The following is a 21,259-nucleotide window of genomic DNA, read 5'->3' on the forward strand; positions in this document are numbered from 1 at the left end:
AAAATAAGTAGTCTTGCATATGCGGATGACTTAGTTGTGATGGCAGATTTGATTGAAAGTTTGCAAAGTAATATTTCAGAGCTAGATCAGAAATGTAAGGACTATGGTATGAAGATTAGCATCTCCACAACGAAAGTAATGTCAGTGGGAAAGAAATATAAACGGATTGAGTGCCAAATAGGAGGAACAAAGTTAGAACAGGTGGACGGTTTCAAGTACTTAGGATGCATATTCTCACAGGATGGCAACACAGTGAAAGAACTGGAAGTGAGGTGCAGCAAAGCTAATGCAGTGAGCGCTCAGCTACGATCTACTCTCTTCTGCAAGAAGGAAGTCAGTACCGAGACTAAGTTATCTGTGCACCGTTCAATCTTTCGACCAACTTTGTCGTATGGGAGCGAAAGCTGGGTGGATTCAGGTTACCTTATCAACAAGGTTGAGGTTACGGATATGAAAGTAGCTAGGATGATTGCAGGTACTAGTAGATACGAACAATGGCAAGAGGGTGTCCACAATGAGGAAATCAAAGAAAAACTGGGAATGAACTCTATAGATGTAGCAGTCAGGGCGAACAGGCTTAGATGGTGGGGTTATGTTACACGCATGGGAGAAGTAAGGTTACCCAAGAGACTCATGGATTCAGCAGTAGAGGGTGGGAGGAGTCGGGGCAGACCGAGGAGAAGGTACCTGGATTCGGTTAAGAGTCATTTTGAAGTAATAGGTTTAACATCAGAAGAGGCACCAATGTTAGCACTGAATAGGGGATCATGGAGGAATTGTATAAGGGGGGCTATGCTCCAGACTGAACGCTGAAAGGCATAATCAGTCTTAAATGATGATGATGATGATGATTTTTTAGTGCTTCCATGTTTTCCTTGAGTCTAATGTCAAATGATCTATCAATCTGATATACAACCATATGGTGCAGTGGGTGCCTTGTGTTGCTGTTGTGAGGTAACTTCTGCCCAATCTTGTTGTTAATGGTGAAATATATGTTTACACATTTTCATTTGATGACACTGGCATTCTGAAACAAAATACTAACCAGGAATGGTACTTCTACTTGTCCGCCTCTCGTGGTCTTGCAGTAGCGTTCTCGCTTCCCGAGCACGGGGTCCCGGGTTCGATTCCCGGCGGGGTCAGGGATTTTCACCTGCCTCGAGATGACTGGGTGTTTGTGTTGTCCTCATCATTTCATCATCATCCAGGAAAGTCGCGAAATTGGACTGAGCAAAGGTTGGGAAATTGTACGGGCGCTGATAACCACACAGTTGAGCGCCCCACAAACCAAACATCATCATCTCAGGAATGGTACTTTATGGAAGATCTTATTTTCTTTGTTTTTTATGCTTTGATTGTTTTGCAACCACTGAGTATTTCAGGGTGTCTACTATGGAGCCGTTACAGCCTTTGCAATGGCTGTTTGTTTTATTACTTCAATTTCCTGTTTACATTTATCTTTTGAGAATGGTAGTTGCATTGATCTTACCATATACTAGAATGCTGCCATTTTGTGGGGGTGAGAAGAGGAGTTGTGTATAGCTGTGAGTGATGTGGTAGATTTCCATTAAATTTCAAATTGGTGTCTTTTATTCATTATTCTAACCATCAGTTCTTGTAAGTTCATGCTGTCATCCACTTGGTTCTCAAATACTGATTTTACATTTTCATTGAGCTGTTGAACAACTGGTTCAATGCACTGATATCATCTTTTGTACCACTGATTAAAATGATGCTGTCATCTATATATCTGTAGTAGCAGATAATTTTGAGTGTGTGGTGATTGAAATTCACAATTTTGTCTTCTAAGTAGTTTATAAACATTTCCGTTAACAATCCAAAAGGTTTGATTCCACTGATAGGCCATCTGATTGTAGAGTTTACTGTTGAGTCTGAAATGGTTGTGTGAAAGCGTGAATTCTAACACATCAATTAGTTCAGTAGTGTGAGTGGAAGGTATTTTTTGTGTTTTTGTAAGTTGGCATTAATTACCTGTCTTGTGGGACCTGTTGGTAAAGCAGCATAAAGGTTTCGTATGCCAAATGAGGCAAGTGTGGCTCCATCAGAGTGTTAACATTTTTGATTTGTTGTGTCAATTGTGCTGTGTTTCCAAGTTTTCTACTATTATTGAATGTGTATGTTGCCTTTCCCCCCCATGAACCATGGACCTTGCCGTTGGTGGGGAGGCTTGCGTGCCTCAGCGATACAGATAGACGTACCATAGGTACAACCACAACGGAGGGGTATCTGTTGAGAGGCCAGACAAACGTGTGGTTCCTGAAGAGGGGCAGCAGCCATTTCAGTAGTTGCAGGGGCAACAGTCTGGATAATTGACTGATCTGGCCTTGTAACAATAACCAAAACGGCCTTGCTGTGCTGGTACTGCGAACGGCTGAAAGCAAGGGGAAACTACGGCCGTAATTTTTCCCGAGGGCATGCAGCTTTACTGTATGATTAAATGATGATGACGTCCTCTTGGGTAAAATATTCCGGAGGTAAAATAGTCCCCCATTCCGATCTCCGGGCGGGGACTACTCAAGAGGACGTCGTTATCAGGAGAAAGAAAACTGGCGTTCTACGTATCGGAGCGTGGAATGTCAGATCCCTTAATCGGGCAGGTAGGTTAGAAAATTTAAAAAGGGAAATGGATAGGTTAAAGTTAGATATAGTGGGAATTAGTGAAGTTCGGTGGCAGGAGGAACAAGACTTCTGGTCAGGTGACTACAGGGTTATAAATACAAAGTCAAATAGGGGTAATGCGGGAGTAGGTTTAATAATGAATAGGAAAATAGGAATGCGGGTAAGCTACTACAAACAGCATAGTGAACGCATTATTGTGGCCAAGATAGATACAAAGCCCACACCTACTACAGTAGTACAAGTTTATATGCCAACTAGCTCTGCAGATGACGAAGAAATTGAAGAAATGTATGATGAAATAAAAGAAATTATTCAGATAGTGAAGGGAGACGAAAATTTAATAGTCATGGGGGACTGGAATTCGAGTGTAGGAAAAGGGAGAGAAGGAAACATAGTAGGTGAATATGGATTGGGGCTAAGAAATGAAAGAGGAAGCCGCCTGGTAGAATTTTGCACAGAGCACAACTTAATCATAGCTAACACTTGGTTTAAGAATCATGATAGAAGGTTGTATACATGGAAGAACCCTGGAGATACTAAAAGGTATCAGATAGATTATATAATGGTAAGACAGAGATTTAGGAACCAGGTTTTAAATTGTAAGACATTTCCAGGGGCAGATGTGGACTCTGACCACAATCTATTGGTTATGACCTGTAGATTAAAACTGAAGAAACTGCAAAAAGGTGGGAATTTAAGGAGATGGGACCTGGATAAACTGACTAAACCAGAGGTTGTACAGAGTTTCAGGGAGAGCATAAGGGAACAATTGACAGGAACGGGGGAAAGAAATATAGTAGAAGAAGAATGGGTAGCTTTGAGGGATGAAGTAGTGAAGGCAGCAGAGGATCAAGTAGGTAAAAAGAAGAGGACTAGTAGAAATCCTTGGGTAACAGGAAAAATATTGAATTTAATTGATGAAAGGAGAAAATTTAAAAATGCAGTAAATGAAGCAGGCAAAAAGAAGTACAAGCGTCTCAAAAATGAGATCGACAGGAAGTGCAAATGGCTAAGCAGGGATGGCTCGAGGACAAATGTAAGGATGTAGAGGCTTATCTCACTAGGGGTAAGATAGATACTGCCTACAGGAAAATTAAAGAGACCTTTGGAGATAAGAGAACCACTTGTATGAACATCAAGAGCTCAGATGGAAACCCAGTTCTAAGCAAAGAAGGGAAAGCAGAAAGGTGGAAGGAGTATATAGAGGGTCTATACAAGGGTGATGTACTTGAGGACAATATTATGGAAATGGAAGAGGATGTAGATGAAGATGAAATGGGAAATACGATACTGCGTGAAGAGTTTGACAGAGTACTGAAAGACCTGAGTCGAAACAAGGCCCCCGGAGTAGACAACATTCCATTGGAACTACTGACGGCCTTGGGAGAGCCAGTCCTGACAAAACTCTACCATCTGGCGAGCAAGATGTATGAAACAGGTGAAATACCCTCAGACTTCAAGAAGAATATAATAATTCCAATCCCAAAGAAAGCAGGTGTTGACAGATGTGAAAATTACCGAACAATCAGTTTAATAAGCCACAGCTGCAAAATACTAACACGAATTCTTTACAGACGAATGGAAAAACTAGTAGAAGCTGACCTCGGGGATGATCAGTTTGGATTCCGTAGAAATGTTGGAACACGTGAGGCAATACTGAACTTACGACTTGTCTTAGAAGAAAGATTAAGGAAAGGCAAACCTACGTTTCTAGCATTTGTAGACTTAGAGAAAGCTTTTGACAATGTTGACTGGAATACTCTCTTTCAAATTCTAAAGGTGGCAGGGGTAAAATACAGGGAGCGAAAGGCTATTTACAATTTGTACAGAAACCAGATGGCAGTTATAAGAGTCGAGGGACATGAAAGGGAAGCAGTGGTTGGGAAGGGAGTGAGACAGGGTTGTAGCCTATCCCCGATGTTATTCAATCTGTATATTGAGCAAGCAGTAAAGGAAACAAAAGAAAAATTCGGAGTAGGTATTAAAATCAATGGAGAAGAAATAAAAACTTTGAGGTTCGCCGATGACATTGTAATTCTATCAGAGACAGCAAAGGACTTGGAAGAGCAGTTGAACGGAATGGATGGTGTCTTGAAGGGAGGATATAAGACGAACATCAATAAAAGCAAAACGAGGATAATGGAATGTAGTCGATTTAAGTCGGGTGATGTTGAGGGTATTAGATTAGGAAATGAGACACTTGAAGTAGTAAAGGAGTTTTGCTATTTGGGGAGCAAAATAACTGATGATGGTCGAAGTAGAGAGGATATAAAATGTAGACTGGCAATGGCAAGGAAAGCGTTTCTGAAGAAGAGAAATTTGCTAACATCGAGTATAGATTTAAGTGTCAGGAAGTCGTTTCTGAAAGTATTTGTATGGAGTGTAGCCATGTATGGAAGTGAAACATGGACGGTAAATAGTTTGGACAAGAAGAGAATGGAAGCTTTTGAAATGTGGTGCTATAGAAGAATGCTGAAGATTAGATGGGTAGACCACATAACTAATGAGGAAGTATTGAATAGGATTGGGGAGAAGAGAAGTTTGTGGCACAACTTGACCAGAAGAAGGGATCGGTTGGTAGGACATGTTCTGAGGCATCAAGGGATCACCAATTTAGTATTGGAGGGCAGCGTGGAGGGTAAAAATCGTAGGGGGAGACCAAGAGATGAATACACTAATCAGATTCAGAAGGATGTAGGTTGCAGTAGGTACTGGGAGATGAAGAATCTTGCACAGGATAGAATAGCATGGAGAGCTGCATCAAACCAGTCTCAGGACTGAAGACCACAACAACAACAACATGTTGCCTTTATGAGTTCTGAAGAGCTTTTTGTTGAGTCTGAATGTTAGACTATTCCTAAAATTCGCTATTAAGTGTGACTGAAGTTTCATTCTTGTGTTTCTTTGATTATGACCTAGCACAAGGTGCTTGTGGGCTCAGTGTTATAATGTTTCTTGCTTCCTGAATGATGAGTAGAAAGTTCATGTTGTTTGAGATGTGTTTAATCTCTTTTTGGATTCTGGATGTTTGGTCTTTGAGTATTTCTGTTATGTTTTTAGCTATAGTTTTCTCTACGTATGTAGCTCTGTTCGTAACCACAGTTGTATTGACATTCTCAACTCACAATTATTCCATTATTTGTATTAAATTTAGTCTTACTACTGCATGCAACAAATTCTTCTCCTTTATTTTTTGTTGGGTCTGGTTTTGTGATCTCCTCCTCAGTAATTACACTGATTTTGTGTCAGGCTGTTATTCTGTCATTTTGCTTCTCAAGGGCAATGGTTGAAATCTGTGCGACACTAGTGATGACCTCCCATTGTTTCTTTTCGTCCTGTGGATCTTGAATGTTGAATGTCAATCCTTTGATGAGTTGTGCCTCTTATTCTGTAGTGAACATTATGTCAGTTTCAATGACGAAAGGTGTAAATGTATGTTTGTCTCGGCTTTTCTCATTCAGTTTGGAAAGTAACTACAGTTTGACAAAAGCAGCTAGTTTCTTCCTTCTGTGTGGCTCTTGTTTTCTGCACACTGAATTTGGTGTACTTTCTGAACTCTTCATAATAAAGCTGTGTATTAAACATTTGTTTTTTTACTATAAAGTTCCTTCAATTCATTTTTCACCCATAGTTTCCACAGGTGTTCCAATGTTTTCTTTACAGCTGTGTTCATTTTATTCTATTAAAGTGAATGTGCTGTGTCACCACTGCAAGTTTTTTCTGAGGTGTTTTCGTTTCTCAGTGCCACTGGTTACCCCAAAGGTATAACACAACACAAACGTCATACTAATACAAATAACTCCACCTAATGCTGGAGGTTTAAACCTCTGCAACACATTGTGGAAATGGAACTAGGACTGCTAACAGTAAACTTGTAGTTTCATTTGATATTAGTAACAGTCTCTGTAAAACCTAACCTAAAATGTTCGTATTTTAAAAAATAACAATGTCAGTAATAAATCTAATTACATTGTTATAATAACCAATTGACATATATCAAAATTAACAAAATCCTACAACATTATTTTTAACCTATTTCTATGGATAATATAACATCAAATCTTACACTAAAAATGGGAAAAATGCCATAATTGTGATTGTGGAATACAAACAGTAACTGATAAAAGTGAATAGATGTCATATAAAAAAGAACATTTGTATACCAACTGTTGAAACATCAATGGTTGTCATTACAGCTAATAAGTTATGTACTACAATATCTTTATACTGAGGACCATGAGCACTGGTGTTAAGTTATTACTGTATCCAATGGCCCCAAGTGACACCACACCAGGAAATATCTATGCACTAGCCTTGAATTTATAACATACAGGGCATTCACATTTAACTTATCAAAATAACTTATATGTAATGTTAATATCCGCTCTCTTTCAAATTTAAAATTTTAATTACAAATTGTACACTATGTTAATGAACAGTGTATATTAAGTTGTGCAAATATTAATGAAAAATCATTTTTTTAAAATATTTTCATTCCACTTGAAGTGCAGTAAGTATGGCTTTCTCATGACTGTACTTTACAAGCCCAAACTTTCTGGTAATACAATAATTATTTGAAGCACATATAATAATGAGAGGGCGTTTGGTACCTGCAGTTGTGACACTGCTGCTTCAATGGTACATAAACTCACAAATATTTGATTTTTATGCCTTTTTTTTCTTTTATTCCCCCCCTCCCTCCCACCACCACCACCACCACCACCACCACCACCCTCAATAATTCATTCTGTATATTCAATCAAAACTAGTCAGCAGAATTCATGCGGCTGCATTCCCAAAACTTAATGGAGCAGTCTTTGCGCCACGAAAACCTGAAGATTCATAGTCACAAAGTAATGCAACATGCAATTTGAGTACTTTAACACTGCTAATTTATATTTGGATGCTACAGTTGCTTTATGTTTTTGTCTAAACTGTAACAGAGGATTAGCAAGAAGGATCAGACTTTGCTGCAAACAACACCTGAATCCAATTCAGACATCTTAAACCAACACCAAAGAATGCAAACAATATTTTCATACCAAAGGAAGATCTACTACAACAGCCAAAAAGGACCACAAAAATATCGCAAGCTCCCATTCTCATGCATTCACAGAGCTACACATGAGGAATAATTGTCAAAATTTTCACATACATGCCCTAATAAATAATCCAGTAACAGTGATTTTTGTTAAGAGTTTTTAATGCAATCTATTATATTACATTTAAGTATAACCAGTTATTCTGTTTATGGTTTCTGCACATTATTCGTACTTGCCAGAATTTTCTGTGTAAACAGGTTCTCAGTATCTTACAAGCACCCATTAATCTAAAGTATAACATTTTTCTTGTGGAGTATTCCATGAGAATTTACTGTGCAAGCTTTTGACACATACATATTGATAAAACAAACCTGGCACAAATAGGTCAGCTCTTCTTTGAACATTCTCTTTTAATAAAAACACTGTGACTCAATACGGATACCAACACATTAACACGTCTTCTAGGTTACATCATTTTAAGATAATCCCTAACTCTACAAAATCCTTCAATTAACTTCTCATCATCAGGGTTCACATTTGTGTAGAATTTTTTAAAGAACAAATTATCTGGCATTATCTGTAGAAATTATTTATTTCACAACTGATATTTCGGCCTTTGGACCATTTTGAAGTGGCATTGCAAAAGATTTTGTTTCAGCACATTTTAAAGTCTGACATGCGCAGTGGCACAACCTTCTGCAATACCACTTAAAAATGGCCGAAAGGCCAATATTGCAATTGTGGAATAAATAATTTCTACAGTCAATGGCAAATATGACGTCCTTTAAGAAAAGCTCTACTGGTTTAGCCCTGGTGCATCACTGACACTATACAAAAGAATTCCATCTACTTATTACATCACTTTGTGTTACTTGTACATAAAGTGAACTGTTAGTCTCCATACCAAGCACTAAGCTTCCACAATTTCCATTGAATATTATTCTATTATTATCATCTACAAAGAGCTGCTCACACTGACGACTAAATGGTCTATGCATATCATGACCAAGTTGTTCTTCTTCTTCCTCTTCCTTGCCTTACCCCATGTCTCCATAGGTTTGGCATGTTATTTCAGATTTAGATTTGGCAATTTCAGTGGTAATGGGTCTCTTGGAAGTCCTTACTGAGGGCCGCTCTTCCCCCCCCCCCCCCTTCCCCCTACACACACACAGGGATGGAATTTGTGCACCCCATCTGTCTACAGCAAGCATCATATAGAATTGTGAGAACATTTTCTAAATGTCTGTGAAATGTGTAACTGAGGTGGGAGGTGTGTAACAGCCCAGAAGCCACCTAGTCAGCTGTGGGAAACCAATTAAAAACCACATACGGCTCTCGCCATTAATCTGCCAGGCAGATTAGATCCCAGTTTGTTGCGTCTCCCCGTGTCCCAGAAATGGGTGCTTTAACACACTCTGCTATCCAGGCAGATCTACATCATGAATAAGTTACGGTCCACTATTTATTTTTCAGTTATTAAAATGGTGACAAGCCATCAAAAGTGAGAAACTGCCCTAGAGCTGCATCACATATATTCTGAAATAACCTTTACGAGCCACTATTAGATGATAATTTAATGAACATAATGAAACACTTATAAAGTGCACTGTACCAAATTAGCATATTTTAAAGAAATATAAAAATACCTCTCATAAACTCACCTATCAGTCTGAGCACTGGTAGCTGGATGAGCAAACTGATTACTTCCTGCAAAAAAAAAAAACATAATAATAAATATGTCTGTCAATTATGATGAACATAAAATATATTGCTTCTGTTGTGCCTGAATGTTATGGGCTGTTAGCATTGAATAAATGGCTTTGACTCAATTATAGGAGAATATACCACTCTAGCACCATTTAGTAAGAGAGGTACAATCAAAAAGAATACAGATTAACTGACATTTGTAGTGACTACTCTCCACAAATGACTACTACACAAAAAAGTTAACTACAATACTATTATCATCATCATCATCATCATCATCATTTAAGACTGATTATGCCTTTCAGCATTCAGTCTGGAGCATAGCCCCCCTTATACAATTCCTCCATGATCCCCTATTCAGTGCTAACATTGGTGACTCTTCTGATGTTACACCTATTACTTCAAAATCATTCTTAACCGAATCCAGGTACCTTCTCCTTGGTCTGCCCCGACTCCTCCTACCCTCTACTCCTGAACCCATGAGTCTCTTGGGTAACCTTACTTCTCCCATGCGTGTAACATGACCCCACCATCTAAGTCTGTTCGCCCTGACTGCTACATCTATAGAGTTCATTCCCAGTTTTTCTTTGATTTCCTCATTGTGGACACCCTCCTGCCATTGTTCCCATCTACTAGTACCTGCAATCATCCTAGCTACTTTCATATCCGTAACCTCAACCTTGTTGATAAGGTAACCTGAATCCACCCAGCTTTCACTCCCATACAACAAAGTTGGTCGAAAGATTGAACGGTGCACAGATAACTTAGTCTTGGTACTGACTTCCTTCTTGCAGAAGAGAGTAGATCGTAGCTGAGCACTCACTGCATTAGCTTTGTTACACCTCGCTTCCAGTTCTTTCACTATGTTGCCATCCTGTGAGAGTATGCATCCTAAGTACTTGAAACCCTCCACCTATTCTAACTTTATTCCTCCTATTTGGCACTCAATCCGTTTATATTTCTTTCCCACTGACATTACTTTCATATTGGAGATGCTAATCTTCATATCATAGTCCTTACATTTCTGATCTAGCTCTGAAATATTACTTTGCAAACTTTCAATCAAATCTGCCATCACAACTAAGTCATCCGCATATGCAAGACTGCTTATTTTGTGTTCACATATCTTAATCTCACCCAGCCAGTCTATTGTTTTCAACATATGATCCATAAATAATATGAACAACAGTGGAGACAGTTTGCAGCCTTGTCTTACCCCTGAAACTACTCTGAACCATAAACTCAATTTACCGTCAACCCTAACTGCTGCCTGACTATACATGTAAAGACCTTTAATTGCTTGCAAAAGTTTGCCTCCTATTCTATAATCTCGTAGAACAGACAATAACTTCCTCCTAGGAACCCGGTCATACGCCTTTTCTAGATCTATAAAGCATAGATACAATTCCCTGTTCCACTCATAATACTTCTCCATTATTTGCCGTAAGCTAAAGATCTGGTCCTGACAACCTCTGAGAGGCTGATTTTCATACAGTTGGTCCTCAACTAATACTCGCACTTTCCTTTCAACAATACCTGAGAAGACCCACACTGATTTTCATCCAGTTGGTCCTCAACTAATACTCGCACTTTCCTTTCAACACCTGAGAAGATTTTACCCACAATGCTGATTAAAGAGATACCTCTGTAGTTGTTACAATCTTTCCTGTTTCCATGTTTAAAGATTGGTGTGATTACTGCTTTTGTCCAGTCAGATGGAACCTGTCCCGACTCCCAGGCCATTTCAATTATCCTGTGTAGCCATTTAAGACCTGACATTCCACTGTATTTGATGAGTTCTGACTTAATTTCATCCACCCCAGCTGCTTTATTGCACTGCAATCTACTGACCATTTTCTCCACTTCCTCAAATGTGATCCTATTTCCATCATCATTCCTATCCCATTCTACCTCGAAATCTGAAACATTACTGATCGTATTTTCACCTACATTGAGCAACTCTTCAAAATATTCCCTCCATCTGCCCAGGGCATCCACAGGATTCACCAGCAGTTTTCCTGACCTGTCCAAAATACTTGTCATTTCCTTCTTACCTCCCTTTCGAAGACTGCTAATTACACTCCAGAATGGTTTTCCAGCAGCTTGACCCATAGTCTCCAACCTGTTTCCAAAGTCTTCCCAAGATTTCTTCTTGGATGCTGCAATTACCTGTTTGGCTTTTTTTCTTTCTTCAACATAACTTTCTCTGTCTACCTGAGTTCTAGTATGTAGCCATTTTTGATATGCCTTCTTTTTCCTTTTACAGGCTGCCTTGACTGTATCATTCCACCAAGCTGTTTGCTTCATCCTACTTTTACACACTACTGTTCCAAGACATTCTTTAGCCACTTCTAGTACTGTGTCCCTGTACCTTGTCCATTCCTTTTCCAATGACTGTAATTGACTACATTCAACTAACTGGTACCTTTCTGAGATCGCTGTTATGTACTTGTGCCTGATTTCCTTATCCTGAAGTTTCTCCACTCTTATCCTCCTACATATGGACCTGACCTCCTGCACTTTCAGCCTCACAATCCCAATTTCACTGCAGATTAAATAATGATCAGTGTCATCAAAGAATCCCCTGAATACACGTGTGTCCCTCACAGCCTTCCTGAATTCCTGATCTGTTATTATATAGTCAATGACAGATCTGGTTCCCCTGCCTTCCCAAGTATACCGGTGAATGTTCTTATGTTTAAAAAAGGAGTTTGTGATTACTAAGCCCATACTGGCACAGAAATCCAGGAGTTGTTTCCCACTCCTGTTAGCCTCCATATCCTCTCCAAATTTACCCATAACCTTTTCATACCCTTCTGTTCGATTTCCAATCCTGGCGTTAAAATCACCCATGAGCAGAACACTGTCCTTGTCCTTTACTCTAACAACTACATCACTGAGTGCCTCATAAAAACTATCCATCTTATCTTTATCTGTCCCTTCACAATGCGAATATACTGACACAATCCTAATTTTCTTGCTAGACACTGTCAAATCTATCCACATCAGTCGTTCATTTACATACCTTACTGCAACTAAGCTGGGTTCCATTTCTTTCCTGATGTAAAGCCCTACACTCAATAGTGCTATTCCTGCTTTGACTCCTGACAGGTAGATCTTGTATTCTCCCACTTCCTCTTCTTTCTCACTCCTTACCCGAATGTCACTAACAGCTAAAACGTCCAGTCCCACCTTACTTGCAGCCTCTGCCAGCTCTACCTTCTTCCCAGAGTAGCCCCCATTGATATTAATAGCTCCCCATCCCATTACCATTTGTCTGCTAAGTCGTATCTTAGGAGTCCCTGATTTGTCAGTTAGAGGTGGGACTCCGTCACCTCCAAAGGTCCGAGGCATTTTGCTCTGATTGTTGCCAGAATCATATTTAAAGTACCAGGGAAGGAGGTTGCTAGCCTTACTTGCCCCGAGTCCCATTGGGTTTTACCCCTAATGGTTGAGGGACTAACCGGTGGATTTGGTAGTCTTTGCCGTATGAGCACAAAGGTGACCACGACTCAGAATATGTCCGAGATGCCCAGCCTTATTCCAAAGTAAGTGGTATCCCGACTGTCGGGACCACTTACTTGGCCACTCATACGTTGCCTGTGGTTCATGAACTAGGACATGACTACAGGAACCCACACCATGAACCACACTACAATACTATGACAGAAGAAAATAACTCACGATCCATAAAATGATTAAACACTACAAAAGTCCAAGGGCTTAATGGTACTAAAATGCATTTGTTATTAAAGTTTCAAGAATCAGTATTAAGTGAAGAATTGAGGAATATACTACGGCACCATATGCATTACACTCTAAGGTATCTCTCTGTAGGGATCGTGAAGACTAGATTGGACTAATTGTAACATGTACAGAAGCTTTTAACCAGCCATTCTTCCTATACCTCATAAGTGAATGGAATAGGAAGAAACCCTAACATGTGTTACTACAGTGAGTACTCTTCGCCACAGACATAGAAGAGGTCTGCACATTATACGGGGTGAACATTAATAAAACCAACAAACTGCATGGATGGATTCCTGGATGGAAAAACAGGAAAAAAGGTCCTGTGAACATGTGTCCGGCAATGCATCATTGCCATGGGAGAGGACACTGACAAATGAAAGTTCCTCTCACCACGTGCCATGGGTTCCTTGTGTGTTGCAGGCTGTGTGATTGATGTAGGGTGCTGTAAGCAGCAGAATGGTCTGACATTTGTGCAGAAACAAGCCACGATGCTGTTCGTGCGCAGCCAAGCAAATGGAAACGCTCAAGAGGCAGGATGGCTGTACCAAAACAAGTACCCTAACAGACACCAACCATATCATATAGCATTTCAAGCCTTTTTTGGGCAGTTGTGTGGTTTTGGGTCCTTTTGGACAGGTGAATGTGCAGGGAAGTGGCAGACTGTGCACACACTAGATTTGGAGAACAACATTCTACAGGATATTGAGATGAATGCTGCTACAAGCTCCAGGCAAGTGGCCCGCCAACATGGCGTAAGCTAAAGTCTGATTAACTGGATCCAGCATGACAATCACTACTATCCCTATTGGCTGCAACAAGTGCAAGGATGATCAGCAACAGATTTCCCTCTATGGGAAGGATTTTTTAAATGTTTTTTTGCACCAGACCATCACAATTACGGAATTTCTGTCATTAGTCCTCTTCACTTTCAAAGCAGTCTTTGACAGAACTGGCATCATCAGTGTGCATAATCGTCATCTGTGGGCTACAGACTCGACATGCGGTCAGAGGAACTTTCATTCGTCAACACCTTCTACCATGGCAACAATACATTTGCACACACATGTTCACAGGATCTTTTTTCCTCTGTTTCCATTCAGGAATCCATCTCTGCAGTTTGACAGTTTTATTAGTGTTCACCCTGTATACAATGATCATCCAGAACTTTACCACCACTAATCTACTATCAATGTAAACCCGTCTAGGCAACAACAGTGTCACCTGGAAAGGTATGACTGCTAGTCAGACACACGCACGGTGCATGTAGTATCAGTGAGCTGTGTGTAGAATGGGGAAAGCGCGTGATATATCTGAGTTTGACTGAGGACAGATTGTGATGGCCTGGAGGCTCAGCACAAGCATTTTGGTAATTGCATGAATTTTCAGGTTTTCAAGAAGTGCTGTGGTGAGTGTCTTCAACACGTTGCAAAACCAACATAAAACTACGTCCAGGCATCATGGGGTTGGCCAACCACCCCTCATTACAGATGTTGGACATTGTAGGCTGGGCAGGCAGGTAAAACAGGAAAGGTGGTGAACAACGGGTGAACTAACAACATACTTTAATGCTGGAGAGAGAGTAAAAGTCTGTCTGAACACACAGTGCACCGAGCACTCCCAGCAAAGGGCCTCCATAGCCAATGAACCATGCATATGCCAATGTTAACACCATTACATCAGCAACTATGACTGAAATGGGCACGTGACCATCAGCAATGGGCATTGGCGCAGTGGCAGAGCTTTGCATAGTCTGATGAATTCTGATACCTTCTTCACCATGCAGATGGGAGGGCGCGAATCAGTCATCTTCCACTGACACGTGTACTGCGGGACGGAGACAAACTAGTGGTGCCTCCATTATACTCTGGGGAACATTCATGTGGGCACTCATTAGTCTTGCGCATAATAGTTTGCAACTGGGAACGTTCAGTTTAGTTTGCAGTTCAGTCACGAACTAGGTCGCTCTTTCAGTTCGTTAGCTCCCATCTCGATTTCCAGAAAGACAGTTCGCTCGCTTTGCTATCCCTACTGCACACGCTCTTTTATTCGTTATGCTAGTCCGCTAGTCTTTTAAGTAATGACCAGTGTTGCCAATGCCTGTATTATTACAGTTTTATGTTGAGTAATTAGACTTCGAAAGGGGAAATAAACCAGTTATTTACATAAATGGGTAAAATGGGGTAGTCAACTACTTTACTTTACATACAGTGCACTCACAGTATTTTAATTTTAAAATATATTTATTTATTTATTAGTTCATTGTAGGAATATTACTTACAGAATATGCTAAATGCATTTTTTGTGAATAAAAATACACTTTCATAAATAACCGACTTTTTTAAAGTTTTGGAAATAACCAACAAAAAATATTTCTGCTTTAGGTACAGGTTAAGTACTATATGGCACAAACAATAATACCTTTATCATTACCAGAAGAAACACTAACACTTTGTTACCAAACAATTAGACATAGAAAAAATAACTATGACCCCTGATAGAGATAGTATTCTAAAGCATACTTTTTGTGCTTTGCTTTATCATTCTTTAAATAATCAGTCTTCTAATTTTCAAGTAAAATATTACAAAAATTTACATATTATTATGTAAAAACATTAACTTGGAAACTATGTTCATTGATAACAGTGTTCTTCGTTCATTAAGGATTTGTCCTGTCACCGAAAAAATGCGTTCGCAGGGCACTGATGTCGCTACTATGCAAAACCTCTTTTAACACATATGCATATACATGAGGAAATAACTGACGACACTTGTGCCACTACTCAAGCGGATCTTTTTTTCAATCTAAATACTCTTCATTGAGGTATTTATCGAGTTCGCGAATACCAGCAGCAAGTTGGTTATCTGGTCTAGTGATTTTTCTTATTTCTTGGTCATACTCTTACCATATAGCGTCTTTTTTATTTTCATTACTGCAGCTACTAGAACAAGATGCCGAAGGGTCACTAGCAGTAGGATCAGCCACTAAAATATCTCCATTCTCCCTCTGAAGTAACTGCACTCTGCCAACTTTATTTTTGAGGCGTTGTATTGCAACTTCACAAGCTTTTTGATTTCTAAATCCTCTCTGTCTAAATCGGGGGTCCAGAATAGTACACTCAGCATATAGAATGTTATTCCCTAAATCTTTAAAACGGTCTTCCATGCCTTTCTTGAGCACTGCTTGCACAGTGTCAATTTTTTTATTGTTAGAAGCATGCTTCTGCAGAAAAATGTTGAGCAGGTTACAAAACACAATAACTTTTGACAAAGTCACATTTCTTTTGGTACTTATTTCTACCGTAATTTCATAGAATGGACTAAGTAAGGGCAAAACTCCTTCTATTATTTGCCTGTCACTTTCTTCTATTGTTAGGTCAGAGCGCAGAAGTGCTAAGTAGAATTCCAGCGGGTCTGGACGTCCTGTTTGAGCTTGAGGACAGGCAGATTCATTTGCTGTTGTGTAGCAATCAGATTTGATTTTATTTATTTATTTTTTATTTATTTTTTTTATTTTTTTTATTTTATTTTATTTATTTACTTATTTATTTATTTTTTTGCCCTTGTGTACTATGATTGAAAAACTCGACAATATTTTTAACTTGCGCCAAAACGTCAGATATTTCTTTAGTAGCTTCTTGTACAACAAGATTTAGACAGTGGGCGAAATATGACACTGATCGCCACTCACCAAGTCTGACAGCAGATAAGATACTTGCAGCACTATTGCTAACAATAGCAGCAACTTTGTGGGAAATATGCCAGTCTGTCATAACGTCTTTCATGAAATTGCACAAGTTTTGGCTGGTATGCTGCTCTTTATAATTAATACAATTAATAATTAATACAACCCCCCCCCCCCCCATGAACCATGGACCTTGCAGTTGGTGGGGAGGCTTGCGTGCCTCAGCAATACAGATAGCCGTACCATAGGTACAACCACAACGGAGGGGTATCTGTTGAGAGGGCAGACATTTGTAAAGGCAAAGAGTTTGGGCAGAGATGTCAGTCGAGGCGGAAGTACAGAGGCAAAGATGATGTTGAAAGACAGGTGAGGTATGAGCGGCGGCAAATTGAAATTAGAAATTAACGGAGATTGAGGCCTGGCGGATAGCGAGAAGAGAGGATATGCTGAAGGGCAAGTTCCCATCTCTGGAGTTCTGACAGGTTGGTGTTAGTGGGAAGTATCCAGATAATCCGGACGGTGTAACACTGTGCCAAGATGTGCTGGTCGTGCACCAGGGCATGTTTAGCCACAGGGTGATCCTCATTACCAACAAACACTGTCTGCCTGTGTCCATTCATGCGAATGGACAGTTTGTTGCTGGTCATTACCACATAGAAGTCTTCACAGTGTAGGCAGGTCAGTTGGTAAATCACGTGGGTGCTTTCACACATGGCTCTGCCTTTGATCGTGTACACCTTCCGGGTTACAGGACTGGAGTAGGTGGTGGTGGGAGGGTGCATGGGACAGGTTTTACACCGGGGGCGGTTACAAGGGTAGGAGCCAGAGAGTAGGGAAGGTGGTTTGGGGATTTCATAGGGATGAACTAAGAGGTTACGAAGGTTAGGTGGACGGCGGAAAGACACTCTAGGTGGAGTGGGGAGGATTTCATGAAGGATGGATCTCATTTCAGGGCAGGATTTGAGGAAGTTGTATCCCTGCTGGAGAGCCACATTCAGAATCTGATCCAGTCCCGGAAAGTATCCTGTCACACGTGGGGCACTTTTGGGGTTCTTCTGAGTGAGGTTCCGGGTTTGAGGAGATGAGGAAGTGGCTCTGGTTATTTGCTTCTGTACCAGGTCGGGAGGGTAGTTACGGGATGCGAAAGCTGTTTTCAGGTTGTTGGTGTAATGGTTCAAGGATTCCGGACTGGAGCAGATTCGTTTGCCATGAAGACCTAGGCTGTAGGGAAGGGACCGTTTGATGTGGAATGGGTGGCAGCTGTCATAATGGAGGTACTGTTGCTTGTTGGTGGGTTTGATGTGGACGGACGTGTGAAGCTGGCCATTGGATGGGTGGAGGTCAACGTCAAGGAAAGTGGCATGGGATTTAGAGTAGGACCAGGCGAATCTGATGGAACCAAAGGAGTTGAGGTTGGAGAGGAAATTCTGGAGTTCTTCTTCACTGTGAGTCCAGATCATGAAAATGTCATCAATAAATCTGTACCAAACTTTGGGTTGGCAGGCCTGGGTAACCAAGAAGGCTTCCTCTAAGCGACCCATGAATAGGTTGGCATACGAGGGGGCCATCCTGGTACCCATGGCTGTTCCCTTTAATTTTTGGTATGTCTGGCCTTCGAAAGTGAAGAAGTTGTGGGTCAGGTAATGAGGGAAGAGGTTTTAGGTAGGGTGGCAGGTGATCGGCGTGAAAGGAAGTGCTCCATCGCAGAGAGGCCCTGGACGTGCGGGATATTTGTGTATAAGGAAGTGGCATCAATGGTTACAAGGATGGTTTCCGGGGGTAACAGACTGGGTAGGGATTCCAGGCGTTCGAGAAAGTGGTTGGTGTCTTTGATGAAGGATGGGAGACTGCATGTAATGGTTGAAGGTGTTGATCTACGTAGGCAGAGATGCGTTCTGTGGGGGCTTGGTAACCAGCTACAATGGGACGGCCGGGATCTTAAGGTATGTTTGTTGGGCATTGTTTTCTTGTTTCTAAACCTCTCAAAATACAGAAAGCAAAGAGCTTGCAGTAGAAGTGATTTGTTCCACAGTATCAAAGATGAAGAAAAGCTCATACCTCTTAAGGTATGCATTCGGGAGACCATGTTTAACTGAAATTTTTGTTTTGGATGATTGTTCCTGTCATATCCCTGAATACTGACCACTGATCCTAGGACACTCTGTGTGATTCTTCCACCTTTCACCTTTCCCTGCTTTGCTTAGTATTGGTTTTCCAACTGAGCTGTTGATATTCACTCAGTTGCTTCTCTTTTTTTTCCAAAGGCCACCTTAATCTTCCCACAGGCAGCATCAATCTCTCAATAAGTCATGCACGGTTCTACATCCTTGCTTTTCTCTTCTATACATTGCTGCCTGCCATTTTGCAGTTTCTTTCAAATCTCATTTGTTAGACATATGTATTCACTTTGGCCTGCTTCATTTGTTGCAATTTTTATCCACATCTAGACCTATTTTTCCAGTTTTTTCACTGTGGTCATTTTGTGGGGATGTGTGTGGGATGGGGTAATATGTTGTCCAACTCTTCCCAGAATGTGCTCCCTGAAATTTCAATCATAAACCTCTAGATGATGCACCACGCGTCTCCTGTGATGTCTGCCACTGGAGTTTTTTGAGCATCTCTGTAATGCTCTCATGCCAACTAAACAATCACATGATGAAACACCCCACTCTACATTAAATCTTCTCTCTCTTGTCTCTCAAGGCTACCCATTCATCCTGTACTGTTTTCCTTTCCCCTGTTTCAGTCAATCGTTGCCTAATGCTCCCTTTGAAACTCAATAACAACCTCTGGTTCTTTCAACTTATTTAGCTCCCGTCTCCTTTAAAAAAATGTTCAAATGTGAGTGAGTTCTTAAAGGAGCAAACTGCGAGGTCAGCGGTCCCTAGACTTACACACTACTTAAACTAACCTATGCTAAGAACAACACATACACCCAAGCCCGAGGGAGGACTCGAACCTCTGGCGGGAGGGGCCACGCAGTCAGTGACATGGTGCCTCTAACTGCGCGGCCACTCACGGCCCATCTCCTTAATTTCCCACCTTTTTGTAAATTCTTCAGTTTTTATCTAAACTTCATAACCAATTAATTATGGCCAGAGTCTACATCTGCCACTGGGAAAGTCCTACAGTATAAAATCTGGTTCCAAAATCTCTGTCTCACCATTACACAATCAGTCTGAAATCTTCAAGTGTCTCATCATTGTGCATCATTTTAGAATGTCGTATCAGCCTTACATGTGTAGCTTTTACAGTAGCTGAGGGGAGTCATTACTTTGTGTGGAACAAAGATGTCCCAGACAGTATAAAGATGATATACCAGGTTTGTTCCAAGTATACAATCTTCTTTCATAATTTTAAAGACTTGCTTGTAAAGACTTTGTCAAAGGAGGTGCCACAGCTTAAGAATTAGCTATCATTTCATTGTTGGTTTCAGGTTCTAAGCTTTTGTGCACTATTTCCCCCCCCCCCCCCCCCCCCCCACCCTCTTTCCCTTTTTACAATTTTCCACATTGCTCTTACATTGTCACTGGAGTTGTCAATGTACTCATCACTGTGCATCGTTTTAGGATGTCTTCTCTGCCTTACATGTGTAGCTTTTATAGTAGCTGAGTAGCTGAGGGGAGTCATTACTTTGTGTGGAACAAAGATGTCCTCCAGACACTACGAAGATGATTTACCAAACATATTATACAGCAATTATGTAGTCCGTTATTTGATTTCAAGTAATCACTAAACCGATAGACCCTGCACCATAATGAAGACTAGGAAGATATATGTGATGAAGATGTAGGGCAAGAGACCAAGAGGAATGCTTACAGACAAATCACTAAAATAAGTAGAAGAAAGTATTAGCAAGAGAGGAGAAGACTGGACCTATGAAGAGGACTGACTTTCACTGCTTGTAGCTGTCTCTGAACCAATTTCACGTGCTCTAATCAACTGTAGATGTAATCTACAGAGAGGTGGAGGTAAGACTGGAGAAGATGGAGGGGCTCGTATTCCAAGCACACGCTGCCAGTGGCAGGACACTGTACAAGATGAAGGTGAAGATGATTATGATGATGATGATGATGATGATGATGATGATGATGAAACCAATGGGAATAACAGAGTTAAATATCTTACTCTTCTAAGTATTCACAAGTTTTGTGTGTTCAGTGTTGTTGGGTATTGTAAAGTAGTGAAACACTTTATCTTTGTTGTTACTGAGAAAAAGTTTATAATAGCAGTTCTTTATATTATCCCCAAATCTTCTGACAGGCCCTGCCTTTATGCAGGAGTACATATAACTGCATTTCTTTAAAGAGATATGCTACAACAAACGAAGTAACCTTGTATATCTTTATCAAACCCATCGGACAAATGGTAACTTGTCCTTGATTTAGTGCAGGCTAGTACTCACTCATAACATCTGTCTAGATGAAAATCAGGGTTA

General features: G+C 40.5%; 1 protein-coding gene across 3 annotated transcripts in view; it reads right to left on the bottom strand.

Moving 5' to 3' along the window:
- Positions 1–21,259, bottom strand: part of LOC126092135 (uncharacterized) — a 255,965-nt gene that overhangs the window by 31,216 nt on the left and 203,490 nt on the right. For all 3 annotated transcript variants that reach the window (XM_049907592.1, XM_049907593.1, XM_049907595.1), the window contains exon 17: positions 9,344–9,389. In XM_049907592.1, the coding sequence (XP_049763549.1) occupies positions 9,344–9,389 (46 nt within the window). The remainder of the gene's footprint in view (positions 1–9,343; positions 9,390–21,259) is intronic.

This window comes from Schistocerca cancellata, chromosome 7 (assembly GCF_023864275.1).
Source record: "Schistocerca cancellata isolate TAMUIC-IGC-003103 chromosome 7, iqSchCanc2.1, whole genome shotgun sequence".
NCBI classification, from domain to species: domain Eukaryota; kingdom Metazoa; phylum Arthropoda; class Insecta; order Orthoptera; family Acrididae; genus Schistocerca; species Schistocerca cancellata.